This window comes from Myxine glutinosa, chromosome 7 (assembly GCF_964187855.1).
Source record: "Myxine glutinosa chromosome 7, kmMyxGlut1.1, whole genome shotgun sequence".
NCBI classification, from domain to species: domain Eukaryota; kingdom Metazoa; phylum Chordata; class Myxini; order Myxiniformes; family Myxinidae; genus Myxine; species Myxine glutinosa.
Window position 1 is genome coordinate 147,958,483 of NC_136267.1, and position 21,586 is coordinate 147,980,068.

Sequence of the window (21,586 nt, forward strand, 5' to 3'; positions counted from 1 at the left end):
ACATTTGTCTTTCCATGTAATAACATTTCATTCGCGGCAGTAAAAGTTTAACACTGATTCTGTTTGTTGTTTGTGTGTCACAATAACTTTTGCCTTTGAGTATATATACACATATATATATATACACATATATATATATATACATACATATATATATACATATATATACATATACATATATATATATATATATACATATATATATATATACATATATATATATATATACATATATATATATATACATATATATATATATATACATATATATATATATATACATATATATATATATATACATATATATATATATATATACATATATATATATATATATACATATATATATATATATATATATATATATATATATATATATATATATATATATATATATATATATATATACATACATATATATATATATATATATATACATATATATATATATACTAGGGCATGCCCGTACTATATATATATCTAAAAGTATATCCCCCCCCTCTATTTACATGCAATGGTTTGGTCCAAAGCGAACGGCTTGCGAGTACGGTGACAATCCCCTCCCTCTATTTACATGAAATGGTTTGGTCCAAAGCGAACGGCTTGCGAGTACGGTGACAATCCCCCCCCCCCTCTATTTACATGAAATGGTTTGGTCCAAAGCGAACGGCTTGCGAGTACGGTGACAATCCCCCCCCTCTATTTACATGAAATGGTTTGGTCCAAAGCTAACGGCTTGGCGCTTGCGGAGTTTGGTAAAGAAATCGCCATCGCGTGCACAAATGCGCAGGAAAGCGAATGAATCGCAAATTAGTTTTAATTAGTTTTAAAACATAGTTTAATGCCCGAGCGAGTTTGACGCAATCGCAAATCGCATCGCAAAGCGAAAGAATCGCAAATTAGTTTTAATTAGTTTTAAAACATAGTTTAACGCCAACATAGTTTGCCGACGGGAAATAAATGAATACGCTCTCAAATGTGCCATCCGAGGCAGAGTCTGTTCGCCACGTTCGGCACACGTGATAGCTCGCTGCTCTCTGATTGGTTGAATCGTTTTTTGGACATAGCTCGGTAACTACTTCTGCGATTAATTTAAAACCTTGAAAAGGCACATCCTCGGGTCCCCAGCAATATACCTGGCAAGTTTCAAGTATATCGGACCGGTAGTTGTCGAGAAACAGCGGTCACAGACAAACATACAAACAAACATACACACAGAGATTAGTGGAATTATAGATAGATATATATATATATACATATATATATATATATACATATATATATATATATACATATATATATATATATACATATATATATATATATATACATATATATATATACATATATATACATATATACATATATATATATATATACATATATATATATACATACATATATATACATATATACATATATATATATATATACATATATACATATATATATATATATATACATATATACATATATACATATATATACATATATACATATATACATACATATATACATATATATACATACATATATACATATATATACATACATATATACATATATATACATATATACATATATATACATATATACATATATACATATATATACATATATACATATATACATATAATATATATACATATATACATATAATATATATACATATATACATATAATATATATATATAATATATATACATATATACATATAATATATATATATAATATATATACATATATACATATAATATATATACATACATATATATAATATATATACATACATACATATAATATATATACATACATACATATAATATATATACATACATATATATAATATATATACATACATATATATATATATATATATATATATATATATATATATATATATATATATATTGTTACGGACCGCGGATAAGATGTTAATTTGCCGAGCGGATGGCGCCGCGGCCCTAACAGTTACCCCGACTAACCCGATTCCTGAACGTTGGCCAAAATCGCGCCACAGATATTCAATATGGAAAAGACAAAAGCGACACGGATGTGAAGGAGAAGAAGAAGACAAAAAGGTTTTGCAATACGAATATAATTTATTACTATGTACAGGACCAAAGAAACCAAGGAAGAAGGAAAGATAATAAAATAAAGACAGAAGGAATCAAGGAGACACAGTGCAATGCTAGCTTACCTACAGTCTTAATTAACCCAGGGACAAGACAAACAGAACAAACTCACGTACACGAATGAGGAAATTGCAGGCAGGAATGACAGGAGGTGGGTGGCTGGAGGGGGAGGAAGGCACGGAGCTGGCTGGAGCTTGATCCCGCACGGGACGTCGGGCTGGACCTCGACGGCCGCCGATGCCACCGATCCTGTCGTGTGCGCGGGGTAACGGGTCGGAGCTGCTTGGTGGAGCCAACGCTGCTGGTGGGGGGTCTGGCGTGACGGGTTCTCTCTCCCTCTCTCACAAACTCCAGGACTCTCTTCAGGCTTGTCTGTGTTCTGATCTCCTCCCTCCTCCACTCTCTCTGGGGGCTTTTTCCTCGGGTTATATAAGCCCCACCCTTGACCCTTTTGCGAACCTCCCCCAAACGTTCTTTCTCCGCCCTCTAAAGCCAACCCCTCGTTCTGGGTTGGTCGGCAAGGGCTGGTTCACTCCTCCCCTCTATGACGAGGTCGAGACACGCCCTTCTTCCCCGACCTTACCTCGTGGCCAATGGTGGTTTTGGGGCGATTCGAGCTAGCCCCAGCCAAAGGGCAGCAATGGCGAACGAAGAAAACCGCCCAAATGCAGTTGGCAATTGCAGCAAACCTGGCAAACCTGGCACTTTGAAGATGCCATGTCGGAGGGATCTACTTTATTTAATGCAGTGCAATGGAGTGTCAATTAATGGAAGACACAGCCTTACACTAATACACATAATAAGGATATAACTACTGAACAGGGATATATGGTGTCCTTCGTATATGTTTTATGGAATTAACTACGGGAACGCCCTTTGACCTTTATACACAGACTGGAGGCAGGAGGGTCCAGAATAAAGCAATAGTTAAAAAAACACAATAAAAAAACACAATCCTCATATCCACAACAATATATATATATCATGAGAACAGGAGGAGGTCATGGGGATGGTACAGCATGGGAAGCATGGCTTGGGGTGGATGAAGCATGAGCGGTTGGGAAAGGCATGTGTGAAAGAGAGGAGGAAGATGGTTGAGAGGGAGGTGAGAAGAAAGGAGGAGTGGAGATATGTGAAAGCAGTCGGACAGGCACAGCAAGGTGCTTGGACGAGGTGGGAAGGTGTGCGGGTGAGGACATTGAAGTGGCAAGAGATTTGGAGGATGGAGCCAATATTGTTGAGTTTCCTGTTGTGGGCAATGTATGATGTGCTTCCGTCACCAGTAAACTTGAGATTGTGGGGGTTGTTGCAGGAGGAGAGATGTTATTTGTGTGGAGATTTGGGAACGGTGCAGCATGCACTGAGTGCATGCTCAGTAGCATTGGAAGCAGGACAATACAAGTGGCGACATGATCAGGTGCTGGTGGTGGTAGTGCAGATGGTGCAACAAGAGGTGCTGAGATCGAGAGAGAGAGAAGAGTGGAGAAGGAGACAAATGGGGGAGAGGTGTTATTTGTCAGAGAGGGCCAAGTGGTTAGAGGTGGAAAGCAAGAGGGCTGTCAGATGCTTGTGATTGGCAGGTGGTGGCAGACCTAAAGCCACAATTGTTATTCCCAGAGGAGATCTGCGTGACAAGGTTGAGGCCTGACATTGTCATCTGGTCAGGTGCAACAAGACAGGTCATCTTAGGGGAATTGTCTGTACCTTGGGAAGAGAACATGGAGGAGGTGCACGAGAGGAAGAGAGGAAAGTACAGTGAGCTGGAGGCAAAGTGCCGGGAGAAGGGCTGGCAATTCCTTTTCTGCATTTCTTGATCGGCTTGGAGTGTGTGGGACAAAAAGGAGGATGTGTGATAAAGTGGCCCAGGTTGCCTTGAAAGGCTCACTTTGGATATGGAGGAAGTTTATAGAGGGACGTCGAACGGTGGAGGTTGAGGTTTGCATAAATGTGTTTTTGCATGAGTGGTGCATGTTGGTAAGGGTAGGTGGTTGGTTGGTTTTGTGTGTTTTTTTTTACTATTACTATTTCTTCTTTTGTGTATGTGATTGAGTGAGTGGGTGAGGGTGTGTTTTTTTGCATGAATGAATTTTTGCATGAGTGTGTGTGTTTTTGTATGTTGAGTGGTGTATGTTGTAAAGGTAGGTGGTTGGTGGGTGTTGTGTTTGTGTTTGTGTTTGTGTTTGTGTTTGTGTTTGTGTTTGTGTGTGTGTGTGTGTGTGTGTGTGTGTGTGTGTGTGTGTGTGTGTGTGTGTGTGTGTGTGTGTGTGTATGAATGATCTGGTGTGTTTTGTTGGCAAGTGGTGAAGGTTATAAAGGTGGGTGTTTGAGTGTTCCACCATGTTTACTTGTTTGGTGCTGTGGATTCTGGAAGTGGATGCGATTTTGTTGTTGTAGTTTGTGGTCACACTGGCTGGGGGTGGGGGTATGTACGCATCGAGGTGTAGTTGCTGCATGTGGAGGTGTATGTGCCCCTGCTGGCCCACCTTAGCTGACCATATCGAGGTTGAAGGGCCGAAACAGGATGATACTGAGGACATCGATTGAGGACCCGGTCAGTGAGGCACACTTGTGACCAGGTATGTTTTGAAATTATATATACTAGGGCATGCCCGTACTATATATATATCTAAAATTATATCCCCCCCCTCTATTTACATGAAATGGTTTGGTCCAAAGCGAACGGCTTGCGAGTACGGTGACAACCCCCCCCCCCCCCCTCTATTTACATGAAATGGTTTGGTCCAAAGCGAACGGCTTGCGGAGTTTGGTAAAGAAATCGCCATAGCGTGCACGTAATTAGTTTTAAAACATAGTTTAACGGCAACATAGTTTGCCAACGTGAAATAAATGAATACGCTCTCAAATGTGCCGTCCGAGGCAGAGTCTGTTCGCCACGTTCGGCACACGTGATAGCTCGCTGCTCTCTGATTGGTTGAATCGTTTTTTGGACATTGCTCGGTAACTACTTCTCCGATTAATATGTCGCAAATTAGTTTTAATTAGTTTTACAACATAGTTTAACGGCAACATAGTTTGCCAACGTGAAATAAATGAATACGCTCTCAAATGTGCCGTCCGAGGCAGAGTCTGTTCGCCACGTTCGGCACACGTGATAGCTCGCTGCTCTCTGATTGGTTGAATCGTTTTTTGGACATAGCTCGGTAACTACTTCTCCGATTAATATGAAACCTTGAAAAGGCACATCCTCGGGTCCCCAGCAATATACCTGGCAAGTTTAAAGTATATCGGACCCGTGGTTGTCGAGAAACAGCGGTCACAGACATACAGACATACATACATACACACAGAGATTACTGGAATTATTTATACTAGGGCATGCCCGTACGTGGGTGCCCGTTCCTTGCCAAAAAAAAAAAAAAAACGCTACCCGTACGCTCTACCCCGCCCGTACGCCCGTACGCCCGTAAACAAAAAAAACAACGCTCTTCGCTTCCGCCCTTCGCTCTGACTGAATTGGGAGAAATAATGCGCATAAGAAATCGAGAAATTATTATTTTCTCCGGAAGAAATCGAATTACGAACCGTAATGGCGCACGCGCTCGGCTCGGCTCGCTCTCACATCGGCCACGCCTACGCAACAACGCGTTCTGTGATTGGCTGCCGGAAGTGCAGTCTTCACTGTCCGGAAGGTCGCAAATCGCAGTTACGATGAATCGCAAATTAGTTTTAATTAGTTTTAAAACATAGTTTAACGGCAACATAGTTTTCCAACGTGAAATAAATGAATACGCTCTCAAATGTGCCGTCCGAGGCAGAGTCTATTTGCCACGTTCGGCACACGTGATAGCTCGCTGCTCTCTGATTGGTTGAATCGTTTTTTGGACATAGCTCGGTAACTACTTCTCCGATTAATATGAAACCTTGAAAAGGCACATCCTCGGGTCCCCAGCAATATACCTGGCAAGTTTAAAGTATATCGGACCCGTGGTTGTCGAGAAACAGCGGTCACAGACATACAGACATACAAACATACAAACATACAAACATACAAACATACACACAGAGATTACTGGAATTATAGATAGATAGATATATATATATATATATATATATATAAAAATATATATCTATCTATAATTCCACTAATCTCTGTGTGTATGTTTGTTTGTATGTTTGTATGTTTGTCTGTGACCGCTGTTTCTCGACAACCACGGGTCCGATATACTTTAAACTTGCCAGGTATATTGCTGGGGACCCGAGGATGTGCCTTTTCAAGGTTTGAAATTAATCGGACAAGTAGTTACCGAGCTATGGCGATTTAGCCGTTCGCCGTTCGCTTTGGCGTTGCGAATGGACCAAACCATTTCATGTAAATAGAGGGGGGGGTTCTGTGGTCGTTGCGAATGGACCAAACCATTTGATGTAAATAGAGGGGGGGGATTGTCACCGTACTCGCAAGCCGTTCGCTTTGCCTTTGGCTTTGCGAATGGACCAAACCATTCCATGTAAATAGAGGGGGGGGATATAATTTTAGATATATATATAGTACGGGCATGCCCTAGTCTATCTATAATTCCAGTAATCTCTGTGTGTGTGTGTGTCTGTGTGTGTGTATGCGACCGCTGTTTCTCGACAACTACCGGTCCGATATACTTGAAACTTGCCAGGTATATTGCTGGGGACCCGAGGATGTGCCTTTTCAAGGTTTCATATTAATCGGAGAAGTAGTTACCGAGCTATGGCGATTTCTTTACCAAACTCCGCAAGCCGTTCGCTTTGGACCAAACCATTTCATGTAAATAGAGGGGGGGGATTGTCACCGTACTCGCAAGCCGTTCGCTTTGGACCAAACCATTTCATGTAAATAGAGGGGGGGGATTGTCACCGTACTCGCAAGCCGTTCGCTTTGGACCAAACCATTTCATGTAAATAGAGGGGGGGGGGGATTGTCACCGTACTCGCAAGCCGTCCGCTTTGGCTTTGCGAATGGACCAAACCATTTCATGTAAATAGAGGGGGGGGGATATAATTTTGTACGGGCATGCCCTAGTATATAAAAATATATATATATAAAAATATATATATATAAAAAAAAAATATATATATATATATATATATATATATATATATATATATATAGTCACGTGAAAAAGTAAGTACACACCATGTAAAGTTTTGACCTTTTCAACATACAGCTATTTGATCTTCATTTCAACAATATTGAGAGATAAAGGTGATATAATACAACAAATACCAAGAAACATTTACATTTTGCAGTCCATTGTATAATTTAAATAAACATAAATGCAAATTTCGCATGTGGAAAAAGTAAGTACACCCCATGAAATGTTTAAAAAAAATCTTTTTAACATATGTGGACATATCAATATTTGATCTTCATTTAAACAGTATCTAGAGATAAAGGTGATCAGCCTGGTGTTGGCTTAGTGGTTAGGGTGCCGGCTTGGGATCCTAGGATCCTGGGTTCGAATCCCGGTCGATCGCTGAATTAACGCCAGGGGGGTTAACTCAGCCTGTCCTTCCGAGGTCGGCAAATTGAGTACCAGCTTGCTGGGATGAATGATCCCGGTGTGTACCCCGATTTAGAATAGGTACACCGTATCCCTGCGCATCGTAAGAGCGTGACCAAGGGTTGGCGTCAGGGAGGGCATCCGACCATAAAAACATTGCCTCAAACAGGGAACCATGATTGTCATGGGGCCCGCAAGGCTAACCCCCGCTCTAGCGGGGAAAAATGGCCTTAAAACGATCATTCATTCATATTCATATTATAAAGGTGATCTAATTGAACAAAAAAAATGAAAAATTGACTTTGCAATAATTTATTCAACAAAAAATTGTTGCACAGCATGCACAGCTCGTTTCAAATCCCCCCACAACATCTCGATGGGATTTAGATCCGGGCTTTGACTTGGCCATTCCAGAACCCTCCATTTTTCTCTTCAGCCATTCCTTGGTGGATTTACTGGTATGTTTAGGGTCATTGTCATGTTGCAAGGTTCACCTTCGGTTGAGCTTCAACTTTCCAACAGATGGCCTCACATTATCCTCAAGTACCCTCTGGTACAATGAAGAATTCATAGTGGATTATATGATAGTGAGCTGCCCAGGCCCTGATGCAGCAAAGCTGCCCCAAACCATAATATTTCCACCACCATGCTTTACAGTTGGTATCAGGTTCTTGTGGTCAAATGCTGTCTTTGGTTTTCGCCAAACATGTCTTCTGGTACTGTGGCCAAATAGCTCTACCTTTGACTCATCTGTCCAGAGCACATTGTTCCAGAAGTGTTGGTCTTTGCCTAGGTGTTCATTGGCAAACTTTAGTCTTGCCCTGATGTTCTTTCTGGACAGTAAACGTTTCCTCCTGGCACACCTCCCATGTGGACCAAATTTGTGCAGCCTCTTTCCAATGGTAGACTCGTGCACTTTGACATCAACAGTGGCAAGAGCTACCTGTAGGTCCCGTGATGACATTCTGGGGTTCTTAGAGACCTCTTTCAGCATCTTGCGGTCTGCTCTCGGGCTGAACTTGCTGGGGCGGCCTGGCCTGAACAAGTTGGCAGTTGTTTGGAATCTTCTCCACTTGTAGATGATCTTCCGGACAGTCGAATGATTGATTTCAAATTGTTTGGAGATCTTTTAAAATCCCTTCCCAGACTCGTAGGCATCTATAACCTTCCTTCTGAAGGCCTCAAAGAGCTCTTTTGATCTAGGCATGGCGACGCCGCACACTTCAACAACAAAGAGCAAACCAAACTAAATGTCTGAGGTTTAAATAAGACAGGTTCCTCCAAGATCCTCTCTGACAATGTTCTCATCATTTGCACCTGAGCTGGTGCACCTGATTCTAATTTTAGGTATTTGAAGTAGTGATAAATGTCGGGGTGTACTTACTTTTTCCACATGCGAAATTTGCATTTATGTTTATTTAAATTATACAATGGACTACAAAATGTAAATGTTTCATGATATTTGTTATATTATATCACCTTTATCTATCAATATTGTTGAAATGAAGATCAAATAGCTGTATGTTGAAATATGTTGAAAAATTCAAAACTTTACATGGGGTGTACTTACTTTTTAACGTGACTGTATATATATATATATATGTTTCTTACATATATATATACAAAAGCTCTTTTACAGCAAAACGTTTACAGCAAAAGCTCTACAAAAGCAAAAGCTCACACATCTTACACACATATCACTATGCATGCTTGACTGATGTACATGCCTGCTGTTTTTGTAGACTCAGAAGAAGACCTTTGTTGGTCGAAAGCTTGTCAAAAATTAAAGATCGAAGTCCTGAAGCTACGTACGAGTCTGATTTAATCTCCCGATTATTTATTCAATGCAAATGAGACGCCCTGCTCGTACTGTGGAGTTTCTACTATTTCTCACAGATATATATATATATATATATATATATATATATATATATATATATATATATATATATATATATATATATATATATATATATATATATATGTCAATGTGACTTGGCGGGGAAGTTGTCTTTGTCTGTTTCATTCTCTTTCATCTTGCCAGTAAGGATGACCCTGCTTGTATTGGTAATTCGTGACAATCCTGCTGGTGTAACACTTGCAATCATTGGAACATAGCACCACAGGAAGATGGAGAAAAATGTCTCAAATTACAGAAGATTGAGAAGAAGGGATAACTTTGAGGTGGTGGAGGTAAAGAGATTGAAAAGAGATAGAGATACAGAGAAAGAGTGGGGGAGGGGGTTAAGGGAGAGGGAGAGAGAGAGAGAGGGTGTGTTTGTGAGAAAGAAAGTGAAATGTGAATCTGAATTCATTTTCTGAGAGTAAGCTGTACTCGAAATGTGAATCACAATGTCATTGTATTTCCAAACTTAAAAGTTGGGTTTTGCAAATGTCATTTGGAATTGCTGAAACAGATTCATGTCACGTGCTATAATTGCCAATCAGGGACCCATAAAAGGAAATCCAAGGCTGCCTCCACAGATTCACTAAAGTTGCATTGTCTGCCACATGGTGCATTATTCTTATAAAATGTAAGTTGAAAAATTTGATAATGATCAGACAGTAGTATAGAGTTGTGGCCAAAAATATTGGTACCCTTGCATTTTTTTCAAATAACTCACAATTTTCTATAAAAGTAAGTTGAAATTGACAAAAGTATTTGGACTCCACAATTCTTTATTTCACTGTTAATATTACAGAACCTTTGTTTTTGATTCAGTACTCAATATGTCGTTTTAAATCAGGAAATAAAAAGAAATGGCATTGACAAAATTATTGACACCCTAAACTTAATATTTGGTAGCACGGCTTTTGGACAAAATAACTGCAATCAAACGCTTCCTATAGCCATGAATGAACTTCCTTCACCTCTCTAATGGCACTTTGGCCCACTCTTCTTGTGCAAACTGCTACAGTTCTCCCAGATTTGAAAAGTGCCTTCTCCAAACTGCTGTTTTCAGATCTCCCCACAGGTGTTCAATGGGATTTAGATCTGGACTCATTGCTGGCCACTTTAAAACAGTCCATTGTTTTGTCTTGAACCATTCCCGGGTGCTTTTTGAAGTGTGTTTGGGGTCATTGTCCTGCTGCAAGACCGATGACCTTTGACAGAGACCAAACTTTCTGACACTGGGTTGAACATTGCGCTCCGAAATGCCTTGGTAATCTCGTGATTTCATGTTGCCATGCACACATTCAAGGCACTCAGTGCCAGAGGCAGCACAGCAATCCGAAAACATCACTGAACCTCCTCCATTTTTAACTGTAGGGAAGGTGTTCTTTTCTTTGAAGGCTTCATTTTGTTTTCTATAAACATAGAGATGATGTGCTTTACCAAAAAGCTCTAATTTGGTCTCATCTGTCCACAGGACATTCTCCCAGAAGGATTTTGGCTTGTTGAGGTGTGTTCTGGCATACTCCAGTCAGGCTTTCTCAGCAGTGGGGTCCTCCTGGGTCTCCTACCATAGAGAACCCGCTTTATTTGAGCGATGGATGGTGCGAGTTGAAACTGTTGTATCTTTTGTCTGAAGTTCAGCTTGAATCTGTTTGGCAGTTGATCGAGGTGCTTTCTCCACCATTCGAACAATCCTTCGCTGGAATCTTCGATCAAGTTTTCTCTTGCGGCCACGCCCAGGGATGTTGGCTACAGTGCCATGGGCCTTAAACTTCCTGATAACATTGTGTACGGTGGATACAGGAACATCAAGGTCTCTGGAGATGGACTTGTAGCCTTGAGATTGTCCATGCTTGGCTACAATCTTGTGTCTGACCTTCTCAGACAATTCTCTGGTTTTCTTCTCTCCATGCTCATTGCGTTACACACAGTGACACAAAACAGCAGAATGACTCCTTTTCTCTATTCAAACTGTTTGAATGAGTGATTTTTATATTGCAGGCAGCTGCAAGTCACCACATGTGAGTTCAATTCCAAATTAAAGGAGAATTACCTGCTTGAAATATATTTATTTCCAACAACTTCTAAAAGGTGCCAATAATATTGTCCGGGCCATTTTAGTATTTCTGTGTGGAATAAGCTTCGATTTTGTAATTTTTAAAAGCTTTTTTGTTTTGTTCCACTGCAAACTAAATAAATACAGTTGTGGATACCAAAGTATTTTTAAATTTCAACAACTTTCTGGAAGAAATGGTGCATTATTTGAAAAAAGTGCAAGGGTGCCAATATTTTTGGCCACGACTGTAGGTAATTTTCAGTTTCTGAAATTTTTATCTAGATTCTCCTATAACATGACAGACATTGAACAGACAATAAAAATGTAGAAAGTGGTATACCACAATGGTAAATCTGTTTAAAATGTTTTATTCCCTGTAATAGCTTTATTGTTCCAAGATATTATTCAAAGATAAATGTATTTTGCACGTGTAGTTCTACATACAGAAGCACAAACCACAAGCACATACTTAAACTCTGGTAAGTCTTTGTCAAACTGGACGTTCACTTCATGCAGCACATTCAGTTCACCGTCGATAAGAACCATTTTGACCTGCAAGAAAAAAGAAATCTTACAAAGTACTTTGACAAATAAACTCCTTTGACTTGGAATTTATGAACCACAATCACCCAATGGTCCCACAACTGAAAAACAAATCACATCGTGTCACCGCCAAGGGCAGGAGACTTTTCAAATTCTGAATACTTGTGTTCACTGCAATCATGTCAGGCTCAAATAAATAAACAGTAAATATGATTAATTTATTTTGGAAGTTTATATTGAGAGCATTTATTTTATAAATCCCACTTCTTCTTACTCCTTCAATCGAGATGTGACATGCCTGTCGTCCAATCATCATCTCAAATGTGCAACAAAAACCTCAATTATTGATGTGCTTATTTCACCTACCTTGCTTAATTCCCAAGACTTTCCAGTTGCACACAGTTCAAAAAGAAAGGTACAGGTAAAGGCTCGTGGGTGAGCAAGGACAATGGGTTATCGGGAAAGCAGTGTATGAAAAAAAATTGGCAGACGGGATGTGGAAGACACGAGCAATCAAATTATAGCAGGAATGGATGGACGATTGAACAAGGTGCAGTGAGTGGTCAACTTGAAAGATAGTCAGGAAGGGCACTAAAAACTGCATCCTTAGTCAATAACGAAGAAAACGATACAATAAAACAAAACCAATTAAAAAACCAACAACCACAAAACATTCTTCCAACAATGAATGAAAAGCAAACAAAATGTGACAAATGTCTGAGAAAAATGACAAACAAGAAAACCAAGTACAGATATATTCAAAGTACACCTACCCCATGCCAAATAAATAAATAACATACCACCCGACGAGTGACATATCACCCAGTGCAGCACATGGAGTTGGAATTGGGAGGGAGCAGTGTACAATAATTGATTGATTAATTGCGTAATTAAAAAAAAAAAATCGTAAAATAATTATTTTAGTAATCAATTGGCTAATAGTATACCTAAACCACCAGTGTTTCATCCGATTCTGTCAGTTTTTGAAAATAAATTAAATGATTAATTAATCGAAAAATGGAATAATTTGGAAATAAAAAAAAAATAATTGATTTTTTTTTTTAATTATCAAAAAGAAATTATCCAAAAATAAATTAAAAAAATTAAGGATAAATCAAAAATATCCTTTATAGCCAAATCACTTCGTCACTGTCATATCTGAATATCAGCTTACTAGCTCAAAAGGTGCTTGAGATATTGCCCAGATGAGAAAGAAAATAAATAAGTGATTAATAATGAAAATAAAAGAATAATAATGGTAAAATAATTAATTTCTGAATCAATTGGCTAATAGAATACCTAATCCACCACCATTTCATCCGAATCTGTAACTTTTTGAAAATTAATTTCCTAATTAATCGAATAATTAAATAATCAATCGATTAATTGATTAATCAATAAATCAAAAATACCGTTTACAGTCAAATCACTTGGTCATTGTCATGTCAAAATATCAGCTTCCGAGCTCAAAGGATGGCTGAGATATCGCTTGGACAAACAAACAAGTAAACAAACGGAGTGAAAACGGAGTACAGTCGGACCCCATTATTTGTGGTTCCGCTATTCGCGGATTCCGCGGATTCGTGGTTTCCGCGTATTCACGGTTGATGTGTGACATCTTTCTCTATTCACAGAAAAGTGTACCGCAAATTCGCGGCTTTTTTTTCCTATTCATGGCCGTGTTCTGCAAATTCGCGGTTTTTCAGGGCACAAAAAAACATTTTTCACGAGCTGTTAGCTTGACACATGGTATTTATAAAACCCCTCTTTCACCAGCCATGCATAAAGCAGCTGGACATACGCAAAAAAACATCTACGAGCCGCGAGCATGGCCTGCTTATATTGTACAGTACAGTATCGTGCATTCACTGCTGTGATTTTCATTTTCAGGGCTTTCGCGGCCACAAATTTTAGCCGCACTACAAGCGAGCTTCGCGGGACATCCCACCAGATGTGTAAACAAGTCAACTCCGTGAATTATAGAAGGCAAACACTTCATTAAATCGATTACAGTTTGCAATTTACGGTAAAGCATCATCAGAGTTTACATAATCAAAACGCTTTTTGGGATGTTCCACCAGCTACGAAAACATGTCAACCCCACGAATTATAGAATGCAAATGCATCATTAAATCTATTCTTGAAATTAGCAGATAGGCTCAATACCCACAATGCTCACAATCGTATATATAAACACAGATTGTGTCCTTGACCTCGATCAATGTTCTCGTCCCATTGATTCAACCTGTGTTTTTGACTCTTGCTCTGCTCATCATTCAATAATGGCTCCCAAGCGCAAGACCAGTGCCGGAGATGCGTCGACTACCAAGAGGCAGACGAAAATCATGAGCCTAGCCAGAAGGTGGAGCTGCTCGACTGCCTTTCGAGAGGAGAGAGTGCGGCCTCTGTCGGCAGGCATTATAGCAGCCAACAAATCCACTGTTCGCTACATACGGAAGAATGAGAAGGCGATTCAGGAGAGTATTTCAGCGAGCGGTGTATCCAGTACGAAGGTGGTCATCCATGTCAGGGATGTCCACATAGAAAGGATGGAGAAGGCTCTCAGCATATGTATTGAGGACAATGTGCAGAAAAGTATGCCTTTGAGTGGACCTCTCATTCGCGAAAAGGCCAAACGAATTTACGATCATCTGTCTGACACTGGCACAGGTGGTGCCAGCACGAGTGATGCACTGAGCGATGATGGTACAAGCAGCGTGACTTCATTCACTGCAAGCAGAGGATGGATCCATCGTTTCAAGGAGCGGTACTGTCTCAAAAATGTGAAGCTCTCAGGGAAGCGTGCCTCCGCGGAGCACGAGGCAGCAAAAGTGTTCCCTGCTCAACTCGCGAGGCTGATCAAAGAGAAGGGGTACCTCCCAGAGCAGATGTTCAATGCTGACGAGACTGGCCTCTTCTGGAAAAAGATGCCCACGTGAACTTTCATCTCGAAGCGTGAGGAGACGGCATCAGGATTCAAAGCTTCCAAGGGCCGGGTATCTCTTCTCCTCTGTGCAAATGCAAAAGGGGACCTCATGCTGAAACCCATGATGTTGTACCGTTCCCTGAACCCACGTGCTCTCAAGGGCAAGAACAAGCAAACTCTGACTGTGTTTTGGAGGGCTAACAGGAAAGCCTGGGTGACGGCAGCAATTTACCTGGACTGGTTCCATAATTGTTTGGTCCTTCAGGTGGACAGGTACATGTTGGACAAAAACCTTGCGTTCAAGATTGTCTTGCTCATGGACAACGCTTCTGGCCACTTTGGGAACCTGGACGTGGCTCACACGAACATCGAGGTGACCTTCCTGCTATCCAACACCACCTCCCTCATCCAGCCACTCGACCAAGGTGTGATTTAAACGTTTAAAACGTATTACACCCGACGCACCTTTCTCCACATTTTGGATGCGATGGAGCATTTTGGACCCAGGCTCACCGTCGGGCAGATTTGGAAGGATTTCAACATTGCCCACTGCATCGGCGCCATAAAGGAGTCGCTGTATGAGGTGAAAGCCTCCACCTGGGCAACACTTCCTCACCACTCCTCTCACCTGGACTTCAAATAAATAAATAAATTTAAAAAAATTGAAAACAAAAAAGTTCGTTTTTTGGGGATTTTTAAAAAGTCGCTCTGTAGTGCCTAAGCCTTTTTGATTAATGCCAGTTATAATTATATACAAGTACACATTCACATAAATAAATAAATAAATACAAAACAATTCACAAACGTGAACACATATAAATCCAACAATTCCGGAAGTGTACGAAGTTGTTAGTAAGGCATTACTGAAGGAGACTGAAGACATATAATATACTGAAGGAGAGCAAGGCTCCCCTCAGTATATTGTATGAATACTAGCAGAAGTACCCGGCATTGCCGGGCGGGGGAGGGGAGGGGGAAGGGGAGGGGAGGGGGGAAGGTGAAGGGAGAGGAACGGGTGGGATGGGAGGGGAACGGGGGGGAGGGGAGGAGAAGGGGGGAGGTGAGGGGGGAGGGGGAGGGGGAGGGGGAGGGGGGAGGGGAGGGGGAGGGGGAGGGGGAGGGGACACGGGGGGAGGGGGAGGGGACATGGGGGGAGGGGACATGGGGGGGAGGGGGGAGGGGAGGGGACATGGGGGGAGGGGGAGGGGAGGGGACATGGGGGGGAGGGGGAGGGGAGGGGACATGGGGGGAGGGGAGAAGAGGGGGGAGGGGAGAAGAGGGGGGAGGGGAGAAGAGGGGGAGGGGAGAAGAGGGGGGGAGGGGAGAAGAGGTGGGGAGGGTAGAAGAGGGGGGAGGGGAGGGGACATGGGGGGGAGGGGAGAAGAGGGGGGAGGGGAGAAGAGGGGGGAGGGGAGAAGAGGGGGGAGGGGAAGAGAAGGAGAGGGGGAGGGGGAGGGTGATGGGGAAGGGGGGGGAAGGGGCAGGAGGGCGAAGGGGGGAGGGGAGAAGAGGGGGGGAGGGGAGAAGAGGGGGGGAGGGGAGAAGAGGGGGGGAGGGGAGAAGAGGGGAGAAGAGGAGGAGAGGGGGGGAGGGGAGAAGAGGGGGGGAGGAGAGAAGAGGGGGAGGGGGGAGGAGAGAAGAGGGGGAGGGGGGGAGGAGAGAAGAGGGGGAGGGGGGAGGGGAGGAGAAGGGGGGAGGGGAGGAGAAGGGGGTAGGGGAGGAGAAGGGGGGAGGGGAGGAGAGGGGGGAGGGGGTGAAGGGGGAGGGGGAGGAAGAGGGGGGAGGAAGAGGAAGAGGGGGGAGGGGGAGGGGGAAGGGGAAGGGGAGGGGGAAGGGAAGGGGAGGGGGAAGGGGAGGGGGAGGGGGGAGGGGGGAGTGGAGGAGGGAGGGGGAGGGGGAGGAGGGGGAGGGGGGGAGGGGGAGGAGGGGGAGGAGGGGGAGGGGGATAGGGGAGGAGCAGGGGGAGTGGGAAGGGGGAGGGAGGGGGGAGGGGAGGAGAGGCGGGAGGGGAGGAGAGGCGGGAGGGGAGAAGAGGGGGGGAGGGGAGAAGAGGGGAGAAGAGGGGGGGGAGGGGAGAAGAGGGGGGGGGGAGGGGAGAATAGGGGGGAGGGGAGAAGAGGGGGGGGGAGGGGAGAAGAGGGGGGGGAAGTACCCGGCATTCCGTGTATAAACGTGAGGGAGAAGATCCGTGTATAAAATTCCTCGCTGAAAAAAAATATGGATCTAAAGATGAAAGAAAAAAAAACCTATGTGATGTGAATGGCAATGTTCCTCGCTGAAATGTGAAAAAACGCAATCACGCGGCAAGGAACATCACGTGATCGCTCTGAGCGATCGATTGCAACTCTGCGTCGTGTCGTGGGCGTGGCCAACGTGGCCTCATGCTCCCAGGTGATTGGCTAACTCGAGCTCGAGAGAGCCATAATGCACTACGTTATGGCAAAAAATATGGATCTAAAGATGAAAGGGCAAAAAAACCTATGTGGTGTGAATGGCAATGTTCCTCGCTGAAATGTGAAAAAACGGAATCGCTTTTCGCTCTGAAATACGTGCGAACGCGTAACTGCGTTAATGGCGGCAAGGAACATCACGTGATCGCTCTGACTGTCTGAGCGAATCAGCGCGCTGCTCTGCCATTCCGGTCATAATATGCCTCGCTGAAATGCGCTGGGGTAAAAATATGGTTAAAAAATATTATGAAATAAATTTTTAGGTCGGCCATGTTCTTCCCAGGCTCAATGGCCATGTTTGTGCCAAATATCAAGTACGTGAGCCTCTCCGTTTAGGAGTCTACCGGTAACATTACACACACACACACACACACACACACACACACACACACACACACACACACACACACACACACTGTGTTTTATATATATAGATAAATGGTATATGAATATATGCTTGTGTGTTTATGTATGTATGTATCTCTATATTTGTATATGCACATGCACCGAACTGTAACGCGGGCGATAACTGTAAGCTGCGCTTCACTTCCGTTGAACTTGGAGACGGTGAGTGAGCTTTAGCGTGGCTCTTCCTTTTGTATGCATTTTCTACACATATCACACATCTTACACACATATCACTATGCATGCTTGACTGATGTACATGCCTGTTGTTTCTGTAGACTAAGAAGACCTTTGTTGGTCGAAAGCTTGTAAAATTAAAGATCGACGTCCTGAAGCTACGTCCGCGTCTGATTTAACCTCCCGATTATATATATACAGTGGAACCTTGACTTACGAGTTTAATTCGTTCTGTGACCGAGCTCGTAACTCAAATTGCTCGTTTCTCAAATCAAATTTCCCCATTAAAATGCATTGAAATGCTATTAATCCGTTCCAGCCCGCCAAAAACCACACCAATTTTTTTTTAAATATACAGTATATATAAAAATATCTCGCGCTTTATATTTCACCTGTATGCAGCATACAAGTTGGCAGGATGGCCTGGACTGGAGGTACGCACACTTGACTCTAAAGTCTAAACTGTCCAGCCTGGGTTTGAATCCCGACCCAGCTATAACCTGTCATGGGTGAATCACAGGCAGGGTGATTCATCAATGTGTGTACCGCTAAACTGGGCGCCCCGTTTGCGTCCCATTAGTTGTTGGATGTTAAGGATCTCACCGTGTTTTCCACAAAGAGAAGGCGAGCTATCGCCGGCACTCTGAACAAGTTGTGGCCTGGCATGGCATGAACATGAAAACATGAACATGAACATGAAATGTTCGACATGAACATGAAATTTTCCAAAATAACCAAAATGCGAAAACAAAAATGCAGCGCTATACGACAGAGATACTGTACGTGCACGGCAAGATAACCACGTGACCGGAACCCACCTGGCGGTGTAAACTCAAAATAACCAACATGCGAAAACAAAAATGCAGCGCTATACGACAGAGATACTGTACGTGCACGGCAAGATAACCACGTGACCGGAACCCACCTGGCGGCGTAAACTCAAAATAACCAACATGCGAAAACAAAAATGCAGCGCTATACGACAGAGATACTGTACGTGCACGGCAAGATAACCACGTGACCGGAACCCACCTGGCGGCGTAAACTCAAAATAACCAACATGCGAAAACAAAAATGCAGCGCTATACGACAGAGATACTGTACTTGCACGGCAAGATAACCACGTGACCAGAACCCACCTGGTGGCGTAAACTCAAAATAACCAACATGCGAAAACAAAAATGCAGCGCTATACGACAGAGATACTGTACTTGCACGGCAAGAAAACCACGTGACCAGAACCCACCTGGCGGCGTAAACTCAAAATAACCAACATGCGAAAACAAAAATGCAGCGCTATACGACAGAGATACTGTACTTGCACGGCAAGATAACCACGTGACCAGAACCCACCTGGTGGCGTAAACTCAAAATAACCAACATGCGAAAACAAAAACAAAAATGCAGCGCTATACGGCAGAGATACTGTACTTGCACGGCAAGATAACCACGTGACCGGGTGGCGAAAGCTCGTAACTAGATCTCGGCTCGCATCTCAAAGCAATAAACCGCTCCGAGCGACGGCTCGTATCTCGAAAAACTCGTAAGTTGGGGCACTCGTAAGTCAAGGTTCCACTGTATATACATATATATATATATATATATATATATATATATATATATATATTTATATATATATATATATATATATATATATATATATATATATATATTTATATATATATATATATATATATATATATATATATATATATATATATATTTATATATATATATATATATATATATATATATATATATATATTTACACATATACATATATGATTTATTCAAAAGAACAACGTTTAAATGTTAAGTGAAAGCAATAAACCAAACATGATTTGTGTGTTTGTGGCCCTTTAAAATATTTGGACCAAAATTGTTGATTCTGAGTCTTCTGACTATGGCTTTTGTCTCTTGGGATTCCTATAAATAGATTTTGTGAGATTAAACTTGACCAAGGCCACAATTCGTTTTCCAAACTTGTGGTATCATCTCAAGTCCATGATGACGAATACGTCTCCTGAAATCATTGCAGCAAATATGGGAGCGGGTACGGGGTACGAGGCCATGTTGATGTTGCGCGGAATCCTGCCACGAGATGACGAAGTTTTCGGGTTACGTGAAATCGCCTCATGAACGATGTCGATTCGGCACAAAGACATCCGACAGTGGAGAGACGACGCGATTTACGGAACAAGCGAGTCACACTCAGTCATTTCATGGCGTGTTAAAGCCGAACGTACATTTGATAACTTATTGACAAACTGAGTGAATGAGGAGGTGTTACTGTTACTGAGTGATCGCGAGCCCTCGGGACGGGATGGGGGTCTTTAACTTTAAGACTGACACGATTCCCCTCAATATTCGAGCTCAAAAGCAGTGTTCACATCATTATTATATAGTTTAAAATTTATACTTTAAAAATCATCGTAAAACTGGAGTACATTCGTGTATAAGCACTTAGGCGGTGTATAACTCCGGTAAACATTCATCGAAGTAATAAAACGAGTACGTGGGAGAAGGAAAGTAAATCGAATCATATTAAAGAAGTTAATCGGAACGAAAATTAAACAGAATGGTAGCTGAGAGAAAGATTCGTTTTTACCTGTTGTGTGCTTAGATCTAACCCCAAGGTGCAACCCACGTTCGCCATGCTGTGCGCAGGACGCAAAATCGAATACCGAGCGATGATAATCCGACGTACAGTAAATTAGTCGCAGCCGCAGGGAACGATCATTAAAGCCAAGCCCAGACCGTTTAGAATGGTTATAATTAGAGACCCGAAATGGTTGTGGTTACCCTGGCCATATACACCAGATAAAGTGAAACCTTTACACGTTCTAAAGCGACGAATATGCATTAAGCGAAAAATCAACAAACTACCGCGTATAACACTGCCATGGCCAATTCATATTGTATAGTGAAAGGCCACCCAAGAGAAAAAACATCCAGGCAGATGCAAAAGCGGGCCAACAAACATTAAAAACTACAACAAATACTAAAACGCAAAACATAATCAAACTTGAAAAGAAGACAACTTGAATTCACAAATAACCAAGCTGAAGCGTTTACGTTTTGTATCCCACTGATAGGACCTTTTTGCATCCGGACGTTATAGTCTGTTTGCCAAGGGTAAAAAAAACCTTTTGATGACATTTTTTGTTAACGGCCAGTATCTATCGATGCTTAAAATGTCCCTTGGGGTATGACAATCATCACCTGGTCCTGGAGGGATGACACGCTGGATTTTTGCATGAAAGGTTGTTCAGAGATCAAAGGTCATCCATGGGACTTGTTTTAGAAGTGGAACCATATTGGTACAGATTTAACCACAGAAACAGGCTTTAAAATGTCTGATATCATAGATAGATGTCCATAAAATATATTTTATTTTTAAAGAAACAAAAATCTAATTTGGGTCAAAGGTCAAGTGTCAATGGACACAGCCCAATGGTCAAAGGTCAAATAAAAGATATTTCACTAAAAACTCATGTTTACTTGA

The 21,586-nt window shown here is 42.1% G+C and overlaps 1 protein-coding gene across 13 annotated transcripts in view; it reads right to left on the minus strand.

Moving 5' to 3' along the window:
* XYLB (xylulokinase) overlaps window positions 1-20,960 on the minus strand; it is a 181,419-nt gene extending 160,459 nt beyond the window's left edge. For 6 of the 13 annotated variants that reach the window (XM_078782402.1, XM_078782399.1, XM_078782401.1 and 3 more), the window contains exons 1-2: window positions 20,690-20,896; window positions 12,050-12,132 (exon numbers count right to left, since the gene is read on the minus strand). In XM_078782402.1, the coding sequence (XP_078638528.1) occupies window positions 12,050-12,132; window positions 20,690-20,737 (131 nt within the window). In that variant the 5' untranslated portion in view covers window positions 20,738-20,896. Of the gene's footprint in view, window positions 1-12,049; window positions 12,133-20,689 lie in introns of all 13 variants that reach the window. The other 7 variants (XM_068123363.2, XM_078782397.1, XM_078782404.1 and 4 more) reach the window with 7 other exon arrangements.
* Window positions 20,961-21,586: the final 626 nt, after the last annotated feature.